This window comes from Nomascus leucogenys, chromosome 13 (genome assembly GCF_006542625.1).
Source record: "Nomascus leucogenys isolate Asia chromosome 13, Asia_NLE_v1, whole genome shotgun sequence".
Classification (NCBI taxonomy): Eukaryota; Metazoa; Chordata; class Mammalia; order Primates; family Hylobatidae; genus Nomascus; species Nomascus leucogenys.
In genome coordinates, this window is record NC_044393.1 from 25,022,035 (window position 1) to 25,049,644 (window position 27,610).

Sequence of the window (27,610 nt, forward strand, 5' to 3'; positions counted from 1 at the left end):
TCACTGAAATTAGGATAGCATTTTACAATTATAACTGGCAGCACTTTTTTTTCCTTGATGATACATAAAATAACAATGTTTCTTACACATGATGGTATCTTAGATCCAGTGGAATATAGCATGTTGGTAAGTAAGTTCCCTAAAGGTGGTACTATTTCCGAAGCCATCAACAATACATAAAAATGGCAGTTTCACTGCATTCTTACTAGCAATGTTTTGGCAAAAAGGGTTACCTTCTTTTATATTACATTTATTTGATTACTATCGGCATATTTCTTCTTTTGTGAATTTTTTGTTCTAATCCTTAGCCCATTTATCAACCTGAAAACTGTTTTTTCCTAAATATATTAAATAAAATCATTCTATAATAAAGTTTTTAATCTTTATTATTTATCTCATGACTGCTGAAAGTATCTTTCACTAATTGCTTTCTATTTTTTAACACTTAGATGTTTTAAATATACATGTAATTTATTTAGTCTCCATGATTTTCTTTATCGTTCCTAAGCACTAAGCTGATAAATCTCAAATCTATATGTCTAAATATAATTTAATCCAATATCCAGTCTCTTCTCTCCTATTGTCCATAAGAAATTTCCATGTAAAATATGCACTCTAAAAAGGGGTGATATCACTTCCAAAGGGGTGGAAACTGGTTCTTGGAGGCAAGGGTAGGGGAGTATCTTAGACACCACAATGGCCTGTGGCCCTCCAAAGCTCAATCCTACCCTACAAAATCTTATTCCTTAGTATTTAATTTCTCAGGCTGGGTAGAATTTAAATTTAACTTTTCTCCTGGGCAGGGGTCTGATAATGAAACACAGGTGAAGAACACCAATTGCTGAAGTACGGCTGTCATCTACCTGCTGGGTGACAGGCGTTTGACCAGCTGCTCTCCAACTGGGTGCTCCTTCTAAGTGTCCTGTTTCTATCAATGACTCCAACATGGCTCAATGGCCCAGGTTTCAACTCTTCCCTCTCTCGTGAGTGTATTCACCCATCAAATATTCTCTGAGCGTCTCACATACTCCTCACTCCAAGCACTTGTCTCCAGTCCTCCTTCCCTAGAGTGCTCTTTGCCACCATTTTCTAATTCAACCAGACCCCAAAGCTTGACTGGACTCCCACCACACCTCAAGGAAGCTGCAAGACTTCCCAAGCCAGCCCTCTCTGGATTCCTTCTTCCTGGCATTCCTTCCACATTTGCCAGCATGTCTTCTATGATAACTAAAGTATCTACTACTTTAACTTCTAAGAGGACTGATAATCTCAGTACTTTGTCTATCCATATGAATCTCTCCCTTCATTGCACTGTTCCCTTAGAGTAGAAGCCAAGACTCCGTCATTGTTCACTTCCTCTTAGTATAAAGACAAAAGAAGACTGAAATGGAACCGCCTGGGCTCAAGTTCTGACTCCACCATACCCTCACTGTGTGACTTCAGCAAGTTACGTTTTACCTCTAAGCCACGCTTTTCTCAACTATAAGGTGGGGAAAAGAGCACACATTTCACAGCATTGTTGTGAGCATTAAATTAATAAACACATGGAACACTCAGAGCACTGTCTAGCCACTTATAAGCACTCAGGAAATGTTACCAAGTACTAATGGTGCTGAGGATGTGGCTGAGTACCTGGCACACAGTAGGCTTTCAGGCTGACTGCTGAGGCGGCTGTGTTACTTCCTTAAAAGCATAAACTTCTGAGCCACATACAGATCTGGCTCTCCTCCTTACCAGTTGAGTTGTCCTGAATTTAATCTAACTTCTCCCTAGGATCTTATAACTAATTGTGAAATGAGGATAATATTACCGACACCTCACAGAGTGCAAGATTGAGCAAGAGAATATTTGGAGAACCCCTGCCACGGTGTAACCTACTGTGTCCCTGATTAATAGTAGTCACTGTCACTGCTAGAGGCCAGAGACTATGTCTTACATAGAACTTTTCTGTCTTACCCTTAGCGACTGCCTAGGCTAAATACCCAGCACTTGCTTTAATAATACTTGTCTTTGAAAATAAAATTTAATTTTTATGTAATAGCTACTAATATCACTGACCAAAAAGTAATTTTTCTTGCAAAGCCTACATGGGAAAATCAATGACATAATGTGCACTGATGTGACTGTTAGTGATTCTTAAGTATTGTCATGGGCTATGAAATTCCTTTAGTAAGAATGCCCATCAGAAAGAAAAATGGACCTCTTTGGAAAAAACATGCAACTTGACCTTCAGCTTTTCATAGATGCAGGTAACTCAAAATATAAAACCCAGTGTTGGTACAGAGCACGCCACGCTGCCTCGCACCAGCCCAGCATGAGAACTTTAGGAAGACAACTCAACAGAATGAAGCAAGGGAAGTCACCAGCTGGGACAGTTTCTTCTCACCTTCACTAGACTTCTTGGGCACTTGAAACTTGACAAGAAGCTTTTTCAATTGTTCTCTTACAGTCGCAGCTCTGACAAGACCCTTGTAATTCAGGAAATGTTCCTGACACCATTGAGAGTTCTTATTGTGCTACAGAACAACCCAGAGAGAGGGAGTTAGAAAACAGACATGTTCTCGACTAAGGCTATGTTGTAAAGATCATTCTTCTCTCTTCCCCCACGTGCTGTTCAATGGCATAAGATCTAAAGATGGGAACTGGCCCCATCTCTCAAAACAGATGTTAACAACCTTGCACACATCTGACTGCTCTGCAACCTCACTCTTTACACTAAAGGGCAAATGAGAACTTAATGACACACAGAGACGGTTTCAATCTTAAATACTTTCATGAGATGTGAACTATCAGAAAGAACCACTTCTCCATGTGGTTCTTTGTAAATCAACCTTTCTTCTTTGGCATGCTTGAATGTATCACTTTATTATACTAGAAGCCAACAATATGACACTTGCCAATGTAGAAATAATTTACAAATTACTATTATTTGTCCCCAAAGCATGATTTTTCTATCAATAGTATTTAATTTTTTCTCCATTCATAAGTATGATCATTATGTCTTAAATTATTGCTGTGGAAATGTACCTCTGAAATTATATTGTAAGTTAAAGTGCTTTAAAAAAGAAAATGTAATTAATAGAAGATATTCCAAGAAGGCAACCATAAAATAATACAATGTAGACCTATACCCACTTTCTACCAGTAGAGAAAGCTTCAGACTGCAGATGATACATTGTGCCTGTACAAATGAATTTTAACTGATTTAAGCCATAAGTCTCAAAAACAGGTGAATTTCTTTTTTCTGAAAACTTTTCACCAACTGAATAATCTTCCTCAAATCACTGGTAAACAAAAATTTAGTATTTCTTCACTTCTAAAAGAGTATTTAAAACACGAATATTAAAAACCTGAAATATTATACCCTTTCTTTTATGTAAGGTTTCTTTTTTCATCATTTTCATCACCTTTATTAACAATTTTTCATGAGAACTTTAAGCTGTATTATTTGCTTAGTTTTAAAGAATATTAACAATAAAAAATTAACATCACTTATAGCTAAATATGGGTGGGATATGTGAATATGCACAGATCTCAACTAAATGTCTCCTCATGGCAGCTGCGACAGCTTTGAAGATTCAACCCAGGACTACAAGTTGCTCTCAGCCTCATTCACCTGGCAGAAAATGTAACAGAACTTCCTATTCAAATGTTGCCTTTCTGTCTACTACACAGTGGATATGAGATGACGTGAGGCTGGGCCACTGGCCTGCCACTAGTGTACCATATCTCCAAGCAAAGGAAAGCAATGAATGATTCCCGTGTTCTTCTCAGCAATACCTCACCACAAACTCAGGCAGAAAGCCCGACTCACCAGTTAGAAGTACTGGCAATAAATCTAATAGGAAAATCAAGGGCTCTCTTGGCCATTCCTTTACGAACTGAATGTCTGGGATCCGCCCTCCTAGATCACCTCCAAAGGGTGGTGTGTTGAGGCTGCACTTCAAGCAGTAGTTGTGCTTACTTTGATAAATGCTTCATATACGTTGAGCATAGTGAGGTGGTCGCCCTCCTCCACAGCAAATTTACGGTGCACTCGAATCTGGAATAAAGCAACATTCAGAATTTGACTCTTGGCTGGGTGTGGTGGCTCACCCCTGTAATCCCAGCATTTGGGGAGGTTAAAGTGGGAGGATTGCTTGAGCCCAGAAGTTCAAGACCAGCCTCGGCAACATAGGTAAACCCCATGTCTACAAAAACTAAAAAAAAAAAAATCAGCAGGGCATGGTGGTGTGTGCCTCCAAGTCCCAGCTACTAGGCTGAGGTGGGAGGATCGCTTGAGCCCAGGAGCCATGTTTGCACCACTGCACTGCAACCACGGCAACAGGGCGAGACCCTGTCTCAAAAAAAAAAAAAAAAAAGAAAAGAAAAAAGAAAAAAAAAGAAAAGAAAAAAGAAAGAAAGAAAGAAATTGACTCCTGTTAGCCTTTTGCACTGGGAAGTAATATTGCATGGTGAATAGCGTGTGGGTTATGGATTCAGAAAGACCTGGTTTGCAGCATTCTAGCTCTGCCATATCTTGAAAGAACTCAGCTTGGTTACTTAACCTCTCTCAGCCTTGATTTCCTTATCTGTAAAATCAGGAAACTAAACCTATCAAGACTGCTGTGGATTAAGATAATTTACTATAAGGTATCTGGCAAAGAAATTTGATAAAATGTTAGTGTTCTTGTCTCTCTCCTCCTCCAGGTTAATTAAAAACAAAACTAAACGAAAACAGATATAAGCATCTGGGCATAGAGGCAGAAAAACTTTGCAATCTATAGTTATACAACTGACAAGGAGGATCCCAACAATCCCTAAGAAAGTCTCTCTCCTCCTCATTACACATACAAATTCAGCCCCTCCATGCATAAGGCTGCTAATTCTCTGACTTTCAAACAGGAACTGACTTTGAACTCATCTCTGACCTACCTCTATCAGCACACCTTACTTCTGAGTATGTATCTCTTCAGTATCAAAACTTTTCCTTCCGTCTTTCCAGTGTTCACTCAATTAGTCATTGCTGATGACTGCACCTTAGGTGGGGATTGGATCTCTCTAGCTTATAATGGCCCACCTGCAACACCACCATGATGCCATGTGGTGCCCAGAATCAGCCTGCTATACCCTGGCACCTGACTTCTTATGTCACCAATGTGCCCACCAAGGTTTCTGGCAGAGCAGTCTGAATGACAATTTCCCTGACAGAAACTAGAAGTTGGTAGTTCAATGGTTAAGGTGTGGGGCTCTGGACTGTGAATCCAGAGCCAACAATTCTGGCTGTGCAACTGTGAATGAGTTATCTAACCTCTCTGTGCCTCCATCTTTAAAACATGATAATAGGCCAGGCACGGTGGCTCACGCTTGTAATACCAGCACTTTGGGAGGTCAAGGCGGGCGGATCACCTGAGGTCAGGAGTTCGAGACCGGCCTGGCCAATATGGTGAAACCCCATCTCTACCAAAAATACAAAAATTAGCCCGGCGTGGTGGAGCACGCCTGTAATCCTAGCTATATGGGAGGCAGGAGAATTGCTTGAACCTGGGAGGCAGAGTGCAGCTGCAGTGAGCTGAGATCACACCACTGCACCCCAAGCTGAGCAACAGAGTGAGACTCCCTCTCAATAAATAAATAAATAAATACATAAATTATGATAATAATATCTACTTCCCAGGCTTATGATGAAGATAAAGTGGAATGATGAATGCAAAACACCTGACACAACATCAAGGACACAATAAACACTCAAAACACGAGCAGATCACATTTGTACAGCTCTGTCTTCAGCAGTTCCTGAGTACAGTTTTGACAAGGAAAGCTCAAAGCAAAAGAGACTGGTACAGACAGCCTGGGGACAGAGCTGACTTACTGCCTGAGACTTCTGGTTTGGGGGGACCACAAAGATATTCTGGATCTGCATCATGGCAGCGATGCTTAGAATTTCCTGAGAACAGCCGAAGTTTCCTGCAAAACAAAAAGCATGTTTGGTTTCAACCATATAATGTGTCAACAAGAAATGAAAGACATTTTCTGATACTTTCCTTGCACCACACTGAAGACTAAGGTCATATTTTTTCTAGAGCTTAATTTTTAAAGTTTATAGTATATAAGCCTGGGCAACATGGCAAACCCCATCTCTACAAAAAATTAAACAATTAGCCAGGCATGGTGGTATGTGCCTGTGGTCCAGCTACTCAGTAGGATTGCTTAAAGCCAAGAGGTCAAGGCTGCAGTGAGCCAAGTTCACAACACTGCACTCCAGCCAGGGTGGCAGAGCAAGACCCTCTCTCAGAAAAATTAAAAAAAAAAAATAAATAAAGTTTATAATATATAAATATTTCACTCAGCCAAATGTGAAGTCCCATATGTAACCCAGATGAACAGTAGCCTTGAAGGACTCCAAAAAAAGGAGGTGTTACTGCCCTCTGCAGCTGAAATACGAGGGACTCTGACTATCAGCCAAGGTCAAGACTGGCCCCACCACTAAGGGCAGGTCAGCTCCACACCTGCTCCCTACCCTCCTGTGGGAACATCTGGAATCCTGGCAGGAAGTCAGAGAGGGGAAGGGGACAGGGAATGAGCAGCTTGTGCCCCTTGTGCTGTTTCTCTGCTCCTGACCCCTTCTATGAAGTGGCTTCCTTCTCAAAAGGGTTCACCTCAGTTGGGAAGCCCAAGGCACAACTAGAGCAGCAAAGCACACTGGGGGCTGCTGGAGCACCTGGAAACAGAGTCGCCAGCAATCACCACTCCAGGGCACAAGGCAGAGCACACTGCACTGCTCGTCCCATCTCCCCACCGCCTCCCACCTCATGAATGATGCACTTCCTCAGTTCACACTTAGAATCCTGTTTCTCGGCTGGGTGCGGTAGCTCACACCTGTAATCCCAGCACTTTGGGAGGCCGAGGCGGGCAGATGACCTGAAGTCAGGAGTTCAAAACCAGCCTGGCCAACATGGTGAAACGCCGTCTCTACTAAAAATACAAAATTAGCTGGGCATGGTGGCACATGCTTGTAATCCCAGCTACTCAGGAGGCTGAGGCACGAGAATCGCTTGAACTGAACCCAGGAGGCAGAGGTTGTAGTGAGCTGAGATTGCGCCACTGCACTCACTCCAGCCTGGGCGAGAGTGAGACACTGTCTCAAAAAAAAAAAAAGAATCCTGTTTCTAAATGGAAGGCTGAGAACAAGTGGTTGTTTCAAAACATAATTAGTTAGCTTTCCCCATAGTGGGTCTAAAGTACATCTTCATAAATTGCCAGTTGACATAAAAGTTAGACAAAAGCAAGAAAAAATTAAACTATCTTTCCCAGAGGTAAAAAAAAACAAATTATACTTTCTAGTTTGATTTCTAATTATGAGAAGAATTCCAGATCTTTTAACCTAGAACCCATGTCCTCACAAAAATCTGAAGAAGTCAAAGAAATTGGAACCCTTGTGTACTGCTGGCAGAAATGCAAAATGGCACACCCATTAATGGAAAATAGTAGGGCACTACCTCAAAAAAACTAAAAATGGACTTATATGCTCTAACAATCGCACTTCTAGGTATATATCCAAAGGAACTGAAACTGATATTTCAAGGAGATATCTGCATTCCCATATTCATTTCAGCATTATTTACAACAGCCAAAATTTGGAAGCAATCCAAGTGTCCATTCATTGGATGAATGAATAAAGAAAATGTGGTATATGTAAATATGTACACACACAATGAAATAACATGCAGCCAGCCTTAAAAAAGAAGAGAACACTGTCATTCACGACAGCATAAATGGAACTGGAGGACATTATGCCAAGTGAAATAAGGCAGTCACAGAAAGACAAACACCATATGATCTCACTCATATATGGAATCTAAAGAAGTCAATCTCATAGAAACAGAGAGTAGAAAGGTGGTTACCAGAGGCCAGGAGATGCCCTGGGTCAGGGGGTGAATGGAGAAAGAGGAGGTGTTGATCAAAGGGTACAAAGTTTCAGTTAGACTGGAGGAATAGGTTTTAGTGATCTATTGCACCGCATGGTGACCACACTTAATAATAATGTATTGTATATTTCAAAATTGCTAAAAGAATAGAATTTTAACATTCTTAGCACAAATTCTTAGCACGAAAAAATGATAAGTTGGTGAGTTGGTGAATATGTTAATTTGCTTGACTGAATCTACAATGTGTACATAGATTAAAACATCACACTGTATCTCATAAATATATACAATTATTGTCAATTAAAAATAAATTTTTAAAAATTAAAGAATTATCATGATTTAGTAATTCCACTTCTGGCTATATACCCAAAAAGCGTAAAAGCAGGGACTCAAAATGATATTTGTGTATCCATGTTCATAGCAGCATTATTCACAATAGCCAAAAGTTAGAAGCAACCGAAATGTCAACAGATAAATAAACAAAACATGGTATAGATATACAGTAAAATACTATTCCGCCTTAAAAATGAAGAAAATTTTAACACATACTACAACATGGATGAACCTGGAAGACATTATGTTAACAGAAACAAGAGAGTCACAAAGGACAAATACTGTGTGATTGCACTTCTGAAGGTTCTTAGAGCAGTCAAATTCATAGAGACAGAAAGTAGTGGTGGTTGCCAGGGGCTGGGCAGAGGAGAGAATAGGGAATTTGTGTTTACTAAGTATGGAGTTTCAATGGAAAAGATGGAAAAAGTTCTAGAAATGGATGGTGCTGATGGTTGCACAACAATGTGAACATACTTTGTATCACAGAACTACACACTTAAAATGGTTAAAACAATAAATGTTACGTTACAGATATATATATATATGCTTTTTTACCATATTGTAACCTCTTCCCCAGGGTGCTCAGAATTCAGGCAAACAATACCTCTGACAGTCAAAATAAAATCAATTCAAGCTATCAGGCTCTACCCACCTGATTCAAGCAGCATTTTGGCAAACATGGGATTCAAAGGAAACTCTGCAATTCTCATGCCAAGTGGTTCAGTCAGACGACAGTCTTTGTCCAGACCTGCCGTAAGAACAACAAAAGAAATCAGAAGGCAGGTACCATTGTGTTGGAAGGCATACAGTTGTTGAGAGAATAAAAGAGAATGTATGCTAAAAAGAAGAAAGTACCCAAAAGATGATTCATGCACTACCAAACTCCATTTGACACTAGAGTGCCATTACATTAAAAGAAGAAAAGATCTCCACTGAGCTCTTGAATACCCAATTTTTAAAAACTGATACTTCTAAAGACTTCTATTCAAGAACTTAATTATAAGGAAATGCCCCTGCAGCCTTCTCCTGCTTGTACCCTCTCCTCAATCCACAACAGCCTCACCTGTTCCCACTACTCCCAAGAGACCACTCTTCCCAAGAACCTAACAACCGGGTAGCACCAAACGCAAGGCATCTTCCTGATGGCCTCAGCAGCACTTGGCTCTGCTGGCCGCTGCTTCTTGGAAATACTCTTCGCCAGCTCCTGGCCCCCCATTCTCCTGGTTCTCTGCCATCTCCCTTGCCCCCTCACTGTCTGGACTTTCTTCCACCTCCAGGACCGGACAGGCCAAAGATGTGCCAACATGGCATCAATGGCATCCCGTGTCCTGTGCCCTTCTCATACTAAATGAGTGATATGGTTTGGCTGTGTCCCCACCCAAATCTCCCCTTGAATTGTAAACATGTCAAGGGCGGGGCCAGGTGGAGATAACTGAATCACAGAGGCAGTCTCCCCCATACTGTTCTCGTGATAATGAATAAGTCTCACAAGATCTGATGGCTTTATAAATGGGAGTTTCCCTGCACAAGTTCTCTTGCCTGCTGCCATGTAAGACATGCCTTTGCTCTTCCATGACTGTGAGGCCTCCCCAGCCATGTGGAACTGTGAGTCCATTAAACCTTTCCTTTATAAATTACCCAGTCTTGAGTATCTCTTTATTAGCAGCAGTGAGAACAACAAGGAGCAACTACAAGGCCAGCAACTTGGAATCTAAACACTAACCCAGATCCCTCTGGTGCCAACACCAGCCCTGTTCATGCAACTGCCTCCTGAGCATTTTGCTGAACTGGGCTGACTCCTTCAACTCCCCAGCTGCCCTTCTTGCCCTCTACCACTTGCCAATATCCAAGTATTGGATTCCCAAGATATAGACTACTGTTTTACTACTTAAATGCTGCAAGATCTCAGAGTAAGGCAGAGCTCAGTAAGACATCTCTTTAAAGGTGGTAATTCAGCTTGAAATCAAATGAAGCTGGGGGGGGAGGGGGTGTCCCTCTACCTTTTCCAGCTCATTTAGGGTATGGAAGAAGCAGGAAATATTTTAAATTTCATTCTGTTTGACTGGAGAAAAACCAGCCCAAATAAAAACTCCTATGCTGTCAACATTCTCTCATCCTCACTACAGATCAGCCCAGGAAACGTGCTTTCGAGTTCCTATTACATGCTTGAGAAGAGGGGGTGGAAACCTTCTCCGACACACATTCACTCCAGGCTGATCTTACACAAATCCAGCTGAAGGTCTTTTAAATCACTGCAGATCTTTTAAATCAGTAACTAGCTATTCACAGAGAAGTAAAATCAACATAATGAATGAAGATGGACCCCTACCTCACTCCACACCAAAAAAGTAACTTAAAATGGATCAGACCTAATGTAAGGGCCAACACTATAAAACCTAGGAGAATATCTTAATGACTACAGGTTAGGCAAGTTTCTTAGACATGACACCAAGGGCACACGTAATGAAAGAAAAATCAGATAAACGGAACCACACAAAAACTTAAAATTTTTGTACTGCAAACAATACTAATAAGTAAAAAGTAAGTACATGTAAGTAAAAAGCCAAAACATAAAAATGGGAGAAATATTTACAAACCACATATCTGATAAGAATACGTGCCCAGAATATATAAAGAACTTCAACTCAATTAAAAAAAAAAAAAAAAAGACTACAGCACAAATAAAATGGGCAAAGGATTTGAACAGACTTTTCTCCAAAGAAGATTTACAAATGGGCAGCAAGCACATGAAAAGGTGCTCAACATCATGACTCATCAGGGAAATGCAAATCAAAACCAAGAGATACCATTTCACACCCACTAGGATGGCTATAACACAAAAGACAGACAATTACAAGCATTGGCAACAATGTGGAAAAACTGGAACTCTGATACATTGCTGGTATACATTTGCTGGTCCACCAAAACCATATTTATATGCTAATATTTATAGCAGCATTATTTATATTAGCCAAAAAGTGGAAAGAACCCAAATGTCCACCAATTAATGAATGGATAAAAATATGTGGTATATCCATACAACAGAATATTATTCAGCAATAAAAAGGGATAAGGTACGAATATATGCTACAACATGAAGGAACCTGTGAAACATCATACTAAACGAAAGAAGCTGCTATGGTTTGGATGTAGTTTGTCCCCACCAAATCTCATGTTGCAATTTGATCCCCAATGTGACAGTGTTGGGAGACGGGACCTAGTGTGAGGTGTATGGGTCATGAGAGTGATCCCTCATGAACAGATTAATGCCCTTACCGAGGGTGAGTAATGGATTAGTTCCCATGACACCAGGTTCTTAAAAGAGCCTGGCTTCCTCTGTTTCTCTTTCTGGCTTCCTCTATTGCCATGTGATCTCTGCACCCGCCCATTCTCCTTTTGCTTCCTGCCTTGAGTGGAAGCAGGCTGAGGCCCTCCTCAAATACAGCTGCCTAATCTTGGAGCTTTCAGCCACCTGAATCGTGAGCCAAATAAATGATTTAGAAATTACCCAGCCCCCGGCATTCTGTTATAGCAACAGCAGACAGACTGAGACAGAAGCCAATCACAAAAGACCACATATTATACAATTCCATTTACATGAAATGTCCAGAAAAGGCACACCTATACAGATAAAAAGTCTCTATAGAGATTGAACCAGAGAGTGGTTGCCTTGGGCTGGGGGACTAGGGGGAAAGAGAATGAGAAGTTAGGTGCTAATGGGTAAAGATTTCTTTTTTGGGTGATGAATATGCTCTACAATTAGACTGTGGTGATGGTTGCACAACCCTGAAAATATGCTAAAAGCCTCTGAATTTGTACACTGTAAATGAGTGAATTGTATAGTACATAAACTATACTTCAATACAGCTATTTAAAAAAAAAGTAACACTCAAATCTCAAAAAACAAAATCTCCACTAAAGCTTAATTCAAAATTGGAAATTATATTCATTTGTGGTACCAGTCATAGAAGAGACAGCACTCCCCGAAGAGGTGAATTCAGACTATGATTTTCTCTGTGTCAAGATAAATGCTATTAAGGTTGGGACAAAAGCAACTGCAGGTTTTGCCATTATTTTCAACGGCAAAAACCACAATTATTTTTGCACCAACCTAATAACATCTTCAATCGACAACTGAATAGAAGTTCCCCCGTAACATGGTGTTAGAAGCTGATAATGTCCCCAATTCTCCACAAGCAACTCCAGGAATGAAATGAAGAGGATTTAGGGAAAGAATACTGAGCCACGATTTTTAAGGATATGGTTGTTGGGTGGAGAAAAAAGGTCTGGGGAGGTAAGATCTGACATCCTGGTAGGGAACTGCTGATCTCTAGACGTCTCTTAGGAGTGTAGCCCTGGTGATTCTTACTAATAGCTTCTGATGAACTGGCATGTTTTATATACTGGCTGTCATAATTAGCTTTCATGTGTCTAATTATGGTCCCAACTTCCTATTTCAATAAAGTATCATTAAGGGGATTATATATATGGGGAGAACCAATCCCATTCCTGAAGATACTAACAGCCCTAAAGTGAATATGACCTCACTAATATCGCAAAAGAGAACACATAATAATAAGAGAGAATGATGAGAGAAACTGGCATACCTCCCAGAGCATACAGTAACTCCAAGGCTTGAACCATCGACTGTGCTGGAGGGGGCTGGAAAAAACATAAAAATCATCCTAAATCAATTTATTTGGGCAACAAACATTAAAATGTGGCTATTTCCTTTTCAAATCCATTTTCCCCTCTAACATGCCCCATTCTTCCCAGCCTCCATGTTTCTGTTCCTGCTGTTGGCACCTCTTGAAATGTCCTTCCCATCCTTCTAAGCACCCTTGTACTGCTTGGCCTTTAAGGCTCAGCGTGATGAAACATTTCCCTTTGAAGCGCTGCCTCATCCTCCCCTCCATCAGATGTGATAGGTCCCTATCTTAAACTACCTCTTCATTTTCCTTAAACCCTCCTGAGACTTTTCTAATTTTTACTTCACAGACTCAACCTTCTACCACACTGGGGCCCCAGGACACTGCAGCACTCAGGGCTCGGGGATGATTTATCTTTGCATCCCCCACAGACCCACTCCAGGCCCCATGGTGGGTAAATAACATACGCTGAATTTGTCTTTTTAATCCCTGTCTGGAAACTGCAACATATGTTGAATCTGAATTTCAAAAAATAATAGTTCTAGAGAACCTAAAGTTCATAAGCAAAGCTGATGTAGTGAGCCTCAGTCTGATTTTCCAGATCTTTACCTCCTTTCCTTCTACAAATCTTGACTGAGCACCTAAGTGCCAGGCATCATATTTTTTCTCTCTAAATTATGTGGTTTCTAATAACCCAGGTAATAAAATTATAGTACATTTTTAAACTGCATAGCACGTTTTCTAAATGCATTTTTTCTAAATTCAAATAGTATTTTTTTCTAAATGCATTCACATAACAAATGTATTTTAATCATCACATTGTTTTAGCTCGGTTTTACAGATGAGGAAACTGAACTGCAATAAGGAAAAGACATGTGAACAAGGTCATATAGGCAGTTGGTGGCAAAGCTGAACTTAGGCCTCGTTTTTCCCAGTCTACCTTCCCTACTTTGTTTGCCAAAGACCAAAGTTAAACTTTTTAAACGTTGTAGTGGCTGTACACACAGGTGAACACACTTACGAGGGCAGGAACTAAACCTATTGGATTCACTACACAAGAGAGGATTCAACAAATCACCATTGAGCAAATCATGTAAATGATCCACTAGCCCTTCCTTGGTGCTTACAACATCTTTCTCTACAAAGAGGCAAAATGGGCAACACCTAATGAAGGAGCTTAAACCCTCTGGGATCTTTTATACTGAGAGTGGATGAGGTAACAGGAATAGCAATCTCTGAACTAGGCTTTTAACAGTTACAGAAAAAACTAACAAGGTCATCTCTGACTCAATTCCTGGCCCAATTTCCAGTCAATTAACAAAAAAAACTTATCCCCCTCTCCACAAAAATCTTATCCATATTATTTTCATCTAATCACATTCACTAGTATTTCTCTATGACCTCAACTGATTTGGGATAATACAGAAACACTGCTTTAACATATCTGGAATTACTGTTTATGTATAGTTTTAGTGTGGTCTTCTCACTACATGTTTTTCTGTTTTCATTGTTTCTTGTACCCACACAAACTTCACAGTAACTACTTGGGATGGCTGCATAATACTCTATGACAATCACACTCCATAAAAAAGTCAATTTTCTTATTGCTGGGCAATTAAATTGTTTCCAGTTTTTCACCATTGTAAATAACACTGCTAAATATACAAAATTATATGTACTCTGTAATTTCAGTCATAAAAACCACAATTTCAGGGGATAATAACCAGAAGGAAATATGTGAAGATAAATTTGTATTTTTTTTCATTTTTCAACTGTCCAAAAGTTTTACGATAATTTTCATTATTTATATTTTTCAATGTAATATAAATGCTATAAGCATTATCATATATGTAAGCTTTTTTTCTTCCTCTGACTTATTTTTTCAGGAGAAATTTTTATAAGAAATAGCAGGCATTTCTAAGGCTCATTAAATGTTGTCAGAAAGTCCTCCATGGGGACAGAAACGGTATAACATGGGAGGAATTTACTTTCCCAAATTGTGGCAGTTTTGGATTTCACCATTTTTCTTTATACTTGATCATTTAATTAGTGCAAAGTCAACTGCGCACAGTGGCTCACAACTGTAATCCCAGCACTTTGGGAGGCCAAGGTGGGCAGATCACCTGAGGTCAGGCGTTCAAGACCATCCTGGCCAACATGGCAAAACCCCATCTCTACTAAGAATACAAAAAATTAACCGAGCATGGTGGCTCTTACTTGTAGTCCCAGCTACTTGGGAGGCTGAGACACGAGAATCGCTTGAACCCAAGAGGCAGAGGTTGCAGTGAGCTGAGATCGCACAACTGCACTCCAGCCTGGGTGACAGAGTGAGACTCTGTCTCAAAAAAACAAAAAAAAATTAGTGTAAAGTCATCCTTTATAGCTATATCAACGTGTAGTCACCTCTCGCCTAGAGAAGCTCAACATGTCCTAATGATAGTTGAAATTTGAATTTGTGCTGTTTTTTTCCTTTAGCTTTATTTAGTGAATAATTACTGTGAATGATGTACATATAAAAACTTCGTATTTTTTGAGATACTGACCTGTCATTTCTGTCACTGTATGTTTTTCTTAATTTTACATGCGGGGCTTTTCATAAGCTTTTAAATCAGCACACACTGTTTATCTTTTCTCTTTTTTTTTTTTTTTTTTTTTTAAGAAGGAGTCTCGCCCTATTGCCCAGGCTGGAGTGCAGTGGCACAATCTCGGCTCACTGCAACCTCCACCTCCCAGTTCAAGCGTTTCTCCTGCCTCAAGCCTCCCAAGTAGCTGGGACTACAGGCGCATGCCACCATGCCTGACTAATTTTTGTATTTTTAGTAGAGATGGGGTTTCACCACGTTGGCCAGGCTGGTCTTGAACTCCAGACCTCAGGTGATCTGCCTGCCTCGGCCTCCCAAAGTGCTGGGATTACAGGCATAAGCCGCCATGCTCAGCCTATTTATCTTTTCTTTATAATATCTTCTACTCTACACCAATAATCAAAGGGTCCATTTTCCCTATACTTATGGTGAGGTAAGTACACAGTTTTCTTTGGGGGAGTTGATATTTGTATGTTCTATTCTTTCATTCACCTAGTTTACCATCACATATGACATTAGGGACTTTACTATCCAAGAATCCAGACTTTCCAGACTTGTCATATCATATACAGTTGGGAAAAAACAAAGTTCTCAATCATAAAAATTCTAGAAGAAAATATGAGTGAATATGTATTAACTGACCCAAATATAAGAAGTACTTCATAAGGGCAAGAATAACCAAAGAGGCCGGGGGTGGTGGCTCACGCCTATAATCCTAGCACTTCGGGAGGCCCAGACGGGTGGATCACCTGACCTGCTCAGGAGTTTGAGACCAGCCTGGGCAACAAGGCAAAACCCTGTCTCTACTAAAAATATAAAAAATTAGCCGGGCATGGTGGGACACACCTGTAACCCCAGCTACTCAGGAGGCTAAAGCACAAGAATCACTTGAGCCTGGGAGGCAGAGGTTGCAGTGAGCCAAGATGGCACCACTGCACTCCAGCCTGGGCTACAGAGTGAGACTGTCTCAGAAAATAAAGAAAGAAAAAAAGAATAGCCAAAGAAATCATAAAGGCAAAAACAGATTACTGTGAATATGTTTAGAATGTCCACACATTAAAAAAAAAAATTAAAATATAAATAGAAAATATTTGTAAGAAATATTATAAAAATTAATGTATTTAATACTCAAAGGACCCGAAAATCACTAACAGACACAAATTCTAACAGATAAATAGCTTAACAATTCAGAATAAATACAAACTGACTAATAAATGTTTTTATAAAAATCTACCTTATGAGAAATTTAAAAATAATTATAATAAAGGCGATTTCCTCTCTCTCTCTGGCCAATCAAATCAGCAAAACTAAAGAAGGTAACATGGCACAATGGAAGTACCACGAGGTGGGCATTCATGCACTGCTAGAGTTGACATTGGTAAAGCAATCTGGCCATGTAACACGACCCTAAACAGGACTATGGCCCTTTGACCCACTCATTCCACTCCTAGAAATCATCTCGGGAAGCAATCAGGCACAACGGTCTTCCTGCAGCTCTATCTAAACCCTCCAGGATCCCCCAATCATGGTACTCCTGCATCTAGGCCTGTACAAAGACTAGCTGTCCTGGAACTCTCCACCCCTCCTAACTGGTGAGATCCTATTTGGGTTTCAGGTTTCACCTGGGACGTGACTGACTAAGCTGGAGGCCCTTCCTTTGTCTCTCAGAGCCCTGGGCACACTGCTCTGTAATTACCCACTTACTTGTCTCTATTCCCCAGCAGACAAGAACAGGAACTATGTAAGAACAGGAATTGAGGCTACCTTGTCTGGCTGTTTTCCCCTACGTCCTGCACAGGGCCTGGTTGCAAAGCAGACACACAACACATGACCTGAGTAGGGAAAAAAAAGAAAGATGGCATGCCCTACAACACTGTCCTGACATCCCCCTGTGAGCTCCCTAGCCTCCCTATGGCCCCAGACAGCAGGCAGGACTTACCGACATGAAGTGGAACCTGAGGACATTGTCAATTCCTAGTGCTTTCAGCTGCAGGATGACAGGTGCCAAATTACTACGCTGCATCTCAGGAACTGTAGACTGAGGCAACTTGTCAAAGGCTTCCTCTGAGGATAAGAAATCAGAACGGTTTGGGACCAAATGTCACAATCAACTGCAATCACTATGCCAAGGGACAAATTTTCTTCTGTATCTTGAACAAGGGGCTCTAGGATTCTAGAAGCAGATGCACATGATACCATGATATAAAGTTATTTTTATACTTAGGAAAGACCATTCTATTTTTAAAATGCCTTAGATAAATATATTTGAATACACCTTTATAAAACTTCATCTAAAATTCTGTTTTTTAATGTTTTTTGTCAGCAAAACATTACATCAAACCAACAAGTACTTGCTGAATCACTATCAGTTCCCAGTTGCCACCATCTCTGTTTGGAATAAGTCAAGGAAGCAACAGCTTCACATACAAGCAAAGAACAATTTCAAGATAAATCACCAAAATACAACAAATGACCAAATCTTATAAAGAGCAAAAATTGTCCAAATCAAAGTTTTTAAATCAACGAGCCAGGTACACAATATAATTCCCAGAATCCAATGCTGCCCCAGACCAAGAAATGAATGTTTACATGCCCTACCAGGAAGAAAAGGTGACCTTACACAGGAAAAAGCATCCTAAGACACAGAGATCCCAAGACAGGAAGGGCAGAAAGGGAGGGGGAAGGAGAAGAGACTATGGAAGAAGGCCTTTTTATAAAAGCTAGGCAGGAAGGGTGGGGAAAAAAGAGGAAGAGATTAACTCATTTTCATGTATATTCAGAAAGCTTAAGGATTATATAGAGAATGCTCCACCCACCAAAACCTCCCACATCAGTCAACATTTTAACTGATGTACACCCTTCTTAAACAATACAAGGGTGACCCAACTTCCATTTAGATCATAAAGCTTTAGTTAACTAGAGGGAAAAAAAAAGTGCCATGAAGAAATACCACTATCCCCAAAGAACTTCAAAAAGGTTTTCTTTAAGAAAATAGACAACCAATATTCTGTGGACTAATTGATACAAATTGGGTCCAACTGGAAGGTTCTGGATGACGGCAAACAGCAGGAAGTTCCAAATGAGATACTTCCTTTAGTTTCAAGAGCATTTGGTGTACAGCTTCTTGATAGGATAACCCCATTTTCCAAGCACACTACTAACCAAAGGAGAAACAAAGTTACCATATAAGAGGACCACCCTGCTGAAAAGCTCACAGGAAGTGGATGTTTCCTAAAAGTTCAATGACACGCAAGCTTTCCTGAGGACTCAAGTGTATGAGGCATGGGGCCAGAAGCTGCCTTGAAAAGCTTCAGTGATATGCAGGGACCTGGGACCTGGACCAGAAACAGTTGACCCTCAAGGAGAAACAGGAAAAGTCCCAAGGAGTGGTCCTCCCAAAGAGAAATGGAGGCTCAGGGAAGGAGGAAGCAGGGTGGCTGGAAGAAGACCTCCAGGGAAGTGCATGTTGCCATTTGAGGGAGGATTTGAAGGACAAGGAGGATCTGTTGGGCAAAGAGGAAACAGCTCAAGGAAAAGGTAGCTAAGCGTTTCTCATGCAGAGAGCATGTCGTGTAGTAGTTCAGCTGAGAAGCAATGTGTAGTGGTTAGTAGGAGAAGATAAGCTGAGGAAAAATCCTGGATGGTCTGAGAAACTGAGGAGGGTCTGAGCAGGTGGTACCCTGTTCAAAGCAATACTTTCTGGAGGCTCCTGTGGAAGCCTAGAGGCTGGACACCAATGCACTCATTACAGTCAGGGGTCCTTCCCAACCCCACTTCCACTAAACTGCTCATGCAAAGGGATTCAGTGACTTTTCACCCAAATCCACCTGCCTATCTTTAGTCCATGATTTCTTGGCGCATGAGATAATGCTGGCCTCTTTAAAAGTAACTTGAGCTCCTTAAAAGTTAAACAAAATTACATGTAACCCTGTAATAGCCAAACGAATTAAAAACACCTACTCAAGTACATGTACATGCAGGTTCATACCAGCACTATTCACAATAGCCAAAAGGCAAAAACAGCCCAAATGTCCACAACTAATAAATGAATAAACAAAGTGTGGTTTATCTATACAACAGAATATTAGTCACTAATAAAAAGGAATGAAGTACATGCTACAATGTAGATAAACCTCAAAACCATTATGCTAAAAGAAGCCAGACACAAAAGGTCACATATTGTGTGACTCTTTATATGAAATATCCAAAAGAGAGAAATCCATTGAGAAGAACACAGGTTGGTGATTTCCAGGGACTGGCAGCCAGAAAGAATGGGGAGAAACTGCTTAATGCATAAGGGATTTTATTCTGGAGTGGCTGAAATGTTCTGAAATTAGATGGAGGCGGTGGTCACACAACCTTGTGAATATAATAAATTGTTCACTTTAATGTGGTTAATGTTGTGTTATGTAAATTTCACCTCAATAAATAATTTTTGAAGAGAAAAATGTCTTGAAACCTTCTCTGCATGTCAGAATCCCTTTCAGTCCTGGCTTTCCCTTTTCCACTCTAGTCATTCCTTCTTAGCATCTTCAGTGGTTGCCCTTGGTCTTCGGGCCCTGGGTTCTGCCTATTCCTTCCCTTCTGTGAATGTTCCAAACCCACTTCCTTCCCTGCAAGTACTTGTACGTTCCATTCCCTCTGCCTGGTGCGCTGAAATTGAATCTCCCCAATTACCTCTTCGCCTAGATAAGGACTGTACTGCCAATAAGATCAGGCTCAAACAACATCCTGGTTGTGAAGCGCTCCCCAAATCCCCAGAAGGATAACACCAGCTTCTAGGAGAAGGTATCTAAGGTAGCTTCATGAGGGAACTGCCATCTGAGAGAGGATTTGAAAGATAAGGAAGATCTGCTGGGCAGAGAAAACAGCCCAAGGAAAAGCCTCTGCTCTCTGCTTCCAAGGCTCCCAATTCTTTATGGCTCCCTATCATACCATAATATGCTGATCTGTTTTGAGGTCTACCTCCACCACCAGACTGTCAGCCACTGTGGCCACAGACCATGGTTACTAGCCCCCGATCTCCAAGCTCTAGCACTGTGGCCAGCATACAGCAGGTGCTCTGCAAACATCTGCTAAAAGAAAGATCAACATCAAAGACTGAACATGGACAATAATAACCTGAAAGGAAAAGAAGAGACAAATGGCAGAGCTAAAACCCCTGAACCTTCTTCACGGGTAGCCACACCAGAAGAAACAAAACAAAACAAAAAACCCTGGGCCTGGTTAAGTGAATGCAGATGGATACTGGATAGAGAATAGAATTAACAATGACTTGGAAATTGAGTCTGGACAACTGGGAAAAATCTCAGCAGCATTCCCCACAAAAGAGAAGTGCAGAGAGAGAAAGAGCAGCTCTGGGTCCATCACTGTCTACAGGTAAGGCTGTTTTCAAGCTCGACAGAAAGCTCCAGAAAGGCTGAGACAGTATTAAAATTGCCTTCTGTTCCCTCAGAGCCTAGCATGATGCACAGCACAGAGCAGGAGTCCATCAACTGTTTGTTTTCTATGAATGAGTCTCCGGACAGACCTTCCATTTTCACTTGGCAAAGATGCTCTGAACCAGAAGTAAAAGGGCAACCCAACGTGAGGCGCTGCAAGACTCAGGGATCTTGGAATACAAAAACAGCACATTAAGTCAAGAAAGAAAGGCAAGAAAGACAGGCTCCAGGACACACAGCCCACAACCTAGGGGCAAATGGCTACACAGGCCTGTGCCCAGATGTTAAGTTAGAACAGGATAGCAAATAAACAGTCACTCACAGGCCAGCTTTGGCCAATGGGGACTAGTAACAAAGAAACACCATATTTAGAGTGAGGAAGGCAGTGGGGATCTGATTACACAGGGCCTTGTGAGGAAGGCCTGTATTTTATGCTAAGTTCTACCATTAGGAGTAAACATTTGCTACACTCTGATGCCCAGGCTGACTACAAGAAAGTCGAAAACCCTTAGGGAAAGCCACACTAACCTGTATAAAGGCGATAACATTTTCCCGAGCGACTACGACCACCACGTCCTGCTCGCTGGTTAGCTGATGCCTGGGAGACTGGCACCACCACCAAGCATTCAATAGCTGTCCTGGGATTGTAAGCTCGGAGTTTCACAAAGCCACAGTCGATCACATACACAACGCCACTGATTGTGATAGAGGTTTCTGCCACATTGGTGGCCACTATCACCTAAGTTCCCCACAGAAAGAAGAATAAAACTCATTTTATTCCTTTTGCTTTTAATAAACTCATAAAAATCCTAAAAGATTTAACATTTCCAACATTGCAGAATCTGTGAGAGGCAGTTTAATATACTAGAAAGACTGTGAGTTTCCAAGTCAGGAGGTGCCCTGGGTTTGAATTCTCCCTAATCATGTGACCCTGGACAAGTTACTCAACCTCCTGAACCTGTTTCCTCATCTACATAATAAGATTTACCACCTCCCCTAGAGCTACTGAAGGGACTATATACAATTAATATATAAAGTGATCAAAGCCTAGCATTTGTTAGTTTTTCCCTTTGGCATAACCAAAGTAAATCACCCTCCATCTTGCGCAGGTATAGTCATTTATTCATTCATATCATGATTACTTTCTGAGGGTGTGTACTTTGCCAAGCACCGTTCAAGGTGCTGGGATGTAGGATAAACGAGACAGACAAGGCCCCTGCTCTGCCAGAGCTTACATTCTAGTTTGAGTGTTTGGGGTGAAGACATGCTGAACATAAACAAGAAAATAATTTCAGAGTACAACAAATACTACAAAGAAAATATTAATACAACGAGGCAATATGATATGATGTAGTATGTAACATGTATATTATATAATTATAATAATAGGGAATGCTACTTTACATTTGTTGGCCAGGCAGAGCCTCTGTGAAAGATTTTGAGCAGAGACCTCAGTAACAAGAAGCAGCCAATCCTATAGAGATCCAAGAAGAAGAAACAGTTCAAAGGAAGGAGAAACAGCCAGTGCAGCCAAAATTACAAGATGTACAAGATGAGGTTGCAGAGGGAGGCAGATATGCAATCATATGTGGTCTCTGGGCCACAATGAGGTATTTGAATTTTATTCCCAGTACATTGGGAGCTGCCCCTGGAGGGTTTAAGTAGCAGGGGACACATACATATAGCAGTTAGAACTTTTTTCAGGCACTTTACATTTTATAAATCATTTTATAAAAATTATTTTATAAATGATCATTTTATAAAATAATCTTCCAAATATTTTTATGTAGTTGGGATTAAGATATTATGCTATAAAACTACCTATCTGAAAGTTATTATTATTTATGCTTTACAGCTGCAAAAACTCAGATTCGAGGTTAAGTCAGTTGTCTCAAGGCACATAGTAGCTCAGGGGCAGAATCCAGGTCTCCTGATTGGCTGGCTGCAATAATGTTTGACGGGGCAGACTCAAGTTGCTCCATCCCAATGGTCAAGAGGCTGAGCACCCTCTTCCAGGTGGTCTGAAATTGGGAGTGGATCCTCAGACCATCCCTCACCTGCTCTATTCTCTGCCATCTGTTGATAAATAGCTACTACAGTAAAAGCTGTCCTCGGGCTGGTTCTGTGCAGTCCTCATCTAATGAAAGGAAAAGGCAGAGTCATGAACAGCAGGCAAACTGGCTGCCTGCCGGCTCCTTCAAACCAATGCTTTTCACCACACCCTTCCTCACTCTCACATCAAGGCTAAACATTTTTAAGCCACATCTTGAACTAATTGATTTAAACTTGGCCCTTTTAAATAGGCAAGCTGATACTTAAAACAAATTATTTAGAAACCATGTGTACCAACTTTTCTATTGCTCCTGACTGACCTCAATCCCCCCAAACAATCCCGTATGCCAAAGTAAGCATGTGTCATGGGAAATATTAGGAAGGCAAAAGAGAAGAAGAGAGAAGTCACCTGATCTGATAACTACTGTCAAAGTGATCATTCAGTGGGTTGGGTTTAGAATCTTCACAATAGGCCGGGCGCGGTGACTCACGCTTGTATCCCAGCACTTTGGGAGGCCAAGGTGGGCGGATCACAAGGTCAGGAGATCGAGACCATCCTGGCTAACTTAGTGAAACCCCATCTCTACTAAAAATACAAAAAAAATTAGCCGGGTGTGGTGGCAGGCACCTGTCGTCCCAGCTACTCAGGAGGCTGAGGCAGGAGAATGGCGTGAAACCGGGAGGTGGAGCTTGCAGTGAGCTGAGATTGCGCCACTGCACTCCAGCCTGGGCAACAGAGTGAGATTCCGTCTCAAAAAAAAAAAAAAGAAATCTTCACAATGTATTATTTATTGTGTGCTTTTAGATCTACTACACAGAAATATGGACCTAGAAGTCTGCTTTGTGTTTAGCAAGTTTCAAAACAAGTAAAGGAGCATCATTATGATTATAGACGGCTGCCAACACCCTTGGTCATCAGGATAGTCTCACCTTTCTGACATTGCGTGACACCCTTTCAAACACTTTCATTTGCTCAAAGGAAGGCAGTCCTGCATACATGGGGAGAACTCGGAGGTGTCTCTTCATCCCAGTGCGAGCTAGTGCTCGAGCCTGCTCGATGAGCATTGACACAACAGTTTCTACCTCTTCCTAAAGACGTTGAACCAGGAACCAAAGAAACCAAAATCAATTTAAAGCATGCTATTTTATCATACTGAAAGAAAATAAAAGTTGGGATCTGGACTTTAATTTTGGTCAGATTCAAGAATTTCAGTGCTGTCATGTTCCACTCTGGGATGGTATTTAATTAAATGCTAATAAACAATGATGACAATGGGTGAAATTTTGCAACTACACTATTAGTTACTAAAAAATCGATATGATCTGCAATGAATGGAAGAGTTCCCAATAAATAAAAACAATGACTATTTTACCCAGCACACATATATGGTGTCAAACAAGCATCTCATGCATATGGAAAAGTTGTAGCATATAAAGTCACTATAAGCTTTCTCCAAAGAAGATTACTTAACCATGGAAAGTGTTTGGCAGTGGGAAAGATTACAGTTGGAGGGCAGGTCTGAATAGTGCTGCCACTGTCAGCGAGCACTTGAGCCTGTTCAGTTGTTTTACCAGTAATATGGCCACTTATCACCTCCAGGATGAGCTGTAAAGGTTTCACTGGCAAAAGAGGTACCCAGCAGCAACATGTGTGCAGGACCATGGACCTAATGTAGTATCCAATTCTGGCAAACAAAATAGCCCTCACTCAGCTACCTAGTTTATTTTGGAATCAGCTAATACATTTAAAAAACATTTAACCCTCTGCAGACAGAACAGGCAGGGGCTAACGACTCCCTGACAACCTAGATGGTAGATGAATGACATCAAATCAATTTTTTACACAAATGTGGAACCACAAAATACAACAAAACATGAAATAAACGGCTGAGTAAAGTAACAAGGCTCTGTACTAATTTTGGTGCTGTCTTAACATGTCTGTTCATCAGAGAAGTACAATGGCATTACCTGGCCAGTAAGAAATGCTAAAATGTCTCCGTCTCCCTCTGTCTGGTGAATTTTCACCACAGTTTCCACAGTTGATTTGATATAATCTGGAACAGGACTGAAAAGACAAATGGGATGAATTCATCACTAGAATATGCTCGTTAATTACAGATCAATTACCCTAATAATCTGGCAGCAAAGCTCATCAAAGTGAGTTTGGGCCTGCCTGGTAGGTAATTAGTACATGGATAAATAAATATTCATTTTTTTCAAATCTAATATTCAAGAATAATCCATAATTATATGCCAACTATTATTTTTAGCTTTATTTGCAAAGAAATAAAATGATATACCCATACAAATAGACATGCTATCTTTAGTATGCAAAGACATCGGACCAATGAAAATCAGGAGCTGTGGTCCCAGTGCTGAAGCCCATGCTCTTCCCAGCCCATTTTCCCTCCTAACCAATAGCAGCATCTATGAGACGGCTGGATGGCCCTGATGGATGAGCTCTCCAACAAAACGATTCAGAAATCAAGTCCACGACTCTGGATTTATCAGCCACTGGAACAGGCTCCTGGTCTTTGTCTGCCAGTGACTAGTACAGGAATTAGGATGGCCAATTCCTTGTCCAAGTAGGCTACTCCTAAAAGTGCCAACTGGGCCTTCTCACTAGGGATGTAGAGAACTGAGAGCCAAATGATTCAAATCACCAATACTGCCCCTGCTGACAGGCAGCCTTGTAAACTCCAGTTCTGAAAACTATCAAGCTTCCCTCCCCAAAACCTTTCACCACTTTTGCTCTCTCTGGCTGAGCTACTGGCCACAGATTTACAGAAACTTGCATGTCAGTGTGAAGAGTTTAAACTAAATTCAGCAGTGATCCGGAGCAGGGTAAGAACATTCTAGACCAATGACAAGGGACACAAAACATGCTCCTTCCCATCCTTTAGAGTTGTGAGCAAATGCAGTTCTGACATTCTACATCAGAGGCCGAGTTTTCTAAACACCATCATCAAGAATTCAAGCATCATCAAACCTTTGTAGATAAAAGATATCCACCGGAAATGTTCGCCCTTCCACTGTAAGGATCACGCATGTATCCCTTGCTGTATCACTGGTTTCATTTTGATTAAAGAAATCCCGGAATTTCTAAAAAGAAAAAAATTAATTCTTCATTTCTCAAAAAAAAAAGGTTCATAGCGATTCATGGAAAGAAAAAGTAATATAAAACTTGCCAAAGACAGGTGAGTAGCAAGATTATATATGTGCAATACAGATTATGGGTTGCAAAATACATTTTTTAAATTCACATTTTTCTAACTGTAATTGTGGGGAATCACATTTCAATGACAGAGTCTTTACTGAAGTTTTAATAAAAATAATAAAGGTTAGATTTCAAAACTGCATTCAACATAGCATCTGAGTTAACATGTAGCTGTAGTATTATTTATATTATTCTCATGCTCTGTATTTCATTTAAGCAAAAATTGGGTCAAACGTGTCATTCAAGTTCAGTACAGGTTGGATCAGGTTGGTGGGTAACTCTATCTGGGAAACATAGATATGATCATTCGATAGGAAACTTTTCCTTCTATGAACAGTAGGTGTGTTTCCGGCCCCATTGTAACTGGTTTTAGGCCACTTGATGGCAGGGATAGTGTCTTCTCCATCTTTACATGCCCTACAGTAGTGAGTGCGAGGCTTTGTATGGGGTAGGCCATCAATCATGTACTTCCCCAACACTCGTGCAGTACCCTGTTGGGAGAAATGTCTCTTTGCAGTTTCTCCCAAACAGGTGGCCACATCCTATTTAATGGTACTTGACCACCACTTGCAGCCCACAAGGAGACCTGTCTTGAGGGCTCCGGCCAATGATGGGGGAAGGAAACACCACCAAAGATCTTCCCTTGGGGAATGTGACCCTAAGGTACAAAGAGAAGCTGAGACTGAGAAGAGCTAAGTGACCATGCAGGCAGGCAAGTGAGTGCCAGATGGGAAGCAGCTGGTGCCCACTGCTGAGGGGGCATGGATATCCCATCGGGTGGAGTGCTCCATTATTTGAATCTGGGTGCCCTTTCCATTCCCCACCTCTACTCATTTCCCCGAGGCCTGGCTACATAACTACAAAGCTTGTCTTTATTTCCCTATGTACCTTTACAAAACATGCCCATCCTGCTCCAGGAAACCCAGGAGCCCAGGAGCTGTGCTAATGAACGGCATCAAACAAACGCTAAGTGAAGGAGCTTCGAGGGGTACTTTTAAAAGAGTAAACTGGATTTAACTACAAAATACAGGGATGTTATACATTAACCTCAAAACTGAGAAGAATAAGCACAGACATAAAAGTGCCTCATGCCAACAAAACTATGTTTTGCTATGCAGAATTCCACACAGTACCCCTGTTCACTTTCTTTTGGGTAAATTCCCTTCAAGTTGCTTCAGCCTTCCTGCATCCCTATGACATGCACAGCACAGGTACACTAGAAGTAACACACAAACAAGTGGGAACAGACACCCCATGCCCCAAAAGAGTAAACAGTACAAAGAAGGCAGACGTGCAAAGAGCTGATCATAAAATAAACTCTGAGGCAGACTGACCCTGTGACCAGGAAAGAGCTGCAGATTATAGTCTGATATAATGAAAAGTTAAGAACTACCAGCTTTCAGGGAGAGTTCATGGAGAAAGCAGTATC

At 41.0% G+C, this 27,610-nt stretch overlaps 1 protein-coding gene across 5 annotated transcripts in view; it reads right to left on the reverse strand.

Annotated features, from left to right (window-relative positions):
• Nucleotides 1-27,610, reverse strand: part of DHX35 (DEAH-box helicase 35) — a 101,054-nt gene that overhangs the window by 34,778 nt on the left and 38,666 nt on the right. For all 5 annotated transcript variants that reach the window (XR_004033011.1, XM_030826026.1, XM_030826028.1 and 2 more), the window contains 10 exons: nucleotides 25,954-26,066; nucleotides 24,933-25,029; nucleotides 23,895-24,053; nucleotides 21,441-21,651; nucleotides 17,411-17,535; nucleotides 12,848-12,902; nucleotides 8,893-8,988; nucleotides 5,852-5,946; nucleotides 3,965-4,042; nucleotides 2,387-2,516 (listed from right to left, as the gene is read on the reverse strand). Coding sequence is in view for 4 of the 5 variants with exons in the window: in XM_030826026.1 (XP_030681886.1) it covers nucleotides 2,387-2,516; nucleotides 3,965-4,042; nucleotides 5,852-5,946; nucleotides 8,893-8,988; nucleotides 12,848-12,902; nucleotides 17,411-17,535; nucleotides 21,441-21,651; nucleotides 23,895-24,053; nucleotides 24,933-25,029; nucleotides 25,954-26,066 (1,159 nt within the window). In the remaining variant the exon portion in view is untranslated. The remainder of the gene's footprint in view (nucleotides 1-2,386; nucleotides 2,517-3,964; nucleotides 4,043-5,851; nucleotides 5,947-8,892; nucleotides 8,989-12,847; nucleotides 12,903-17,410; nucleotides 17,536-21,440; nucleotides 21,652-23,894; nucleotides 24,054-24,932; nucleotides 25,030-25,953; nucleotides 26,067-27,610) is intronic.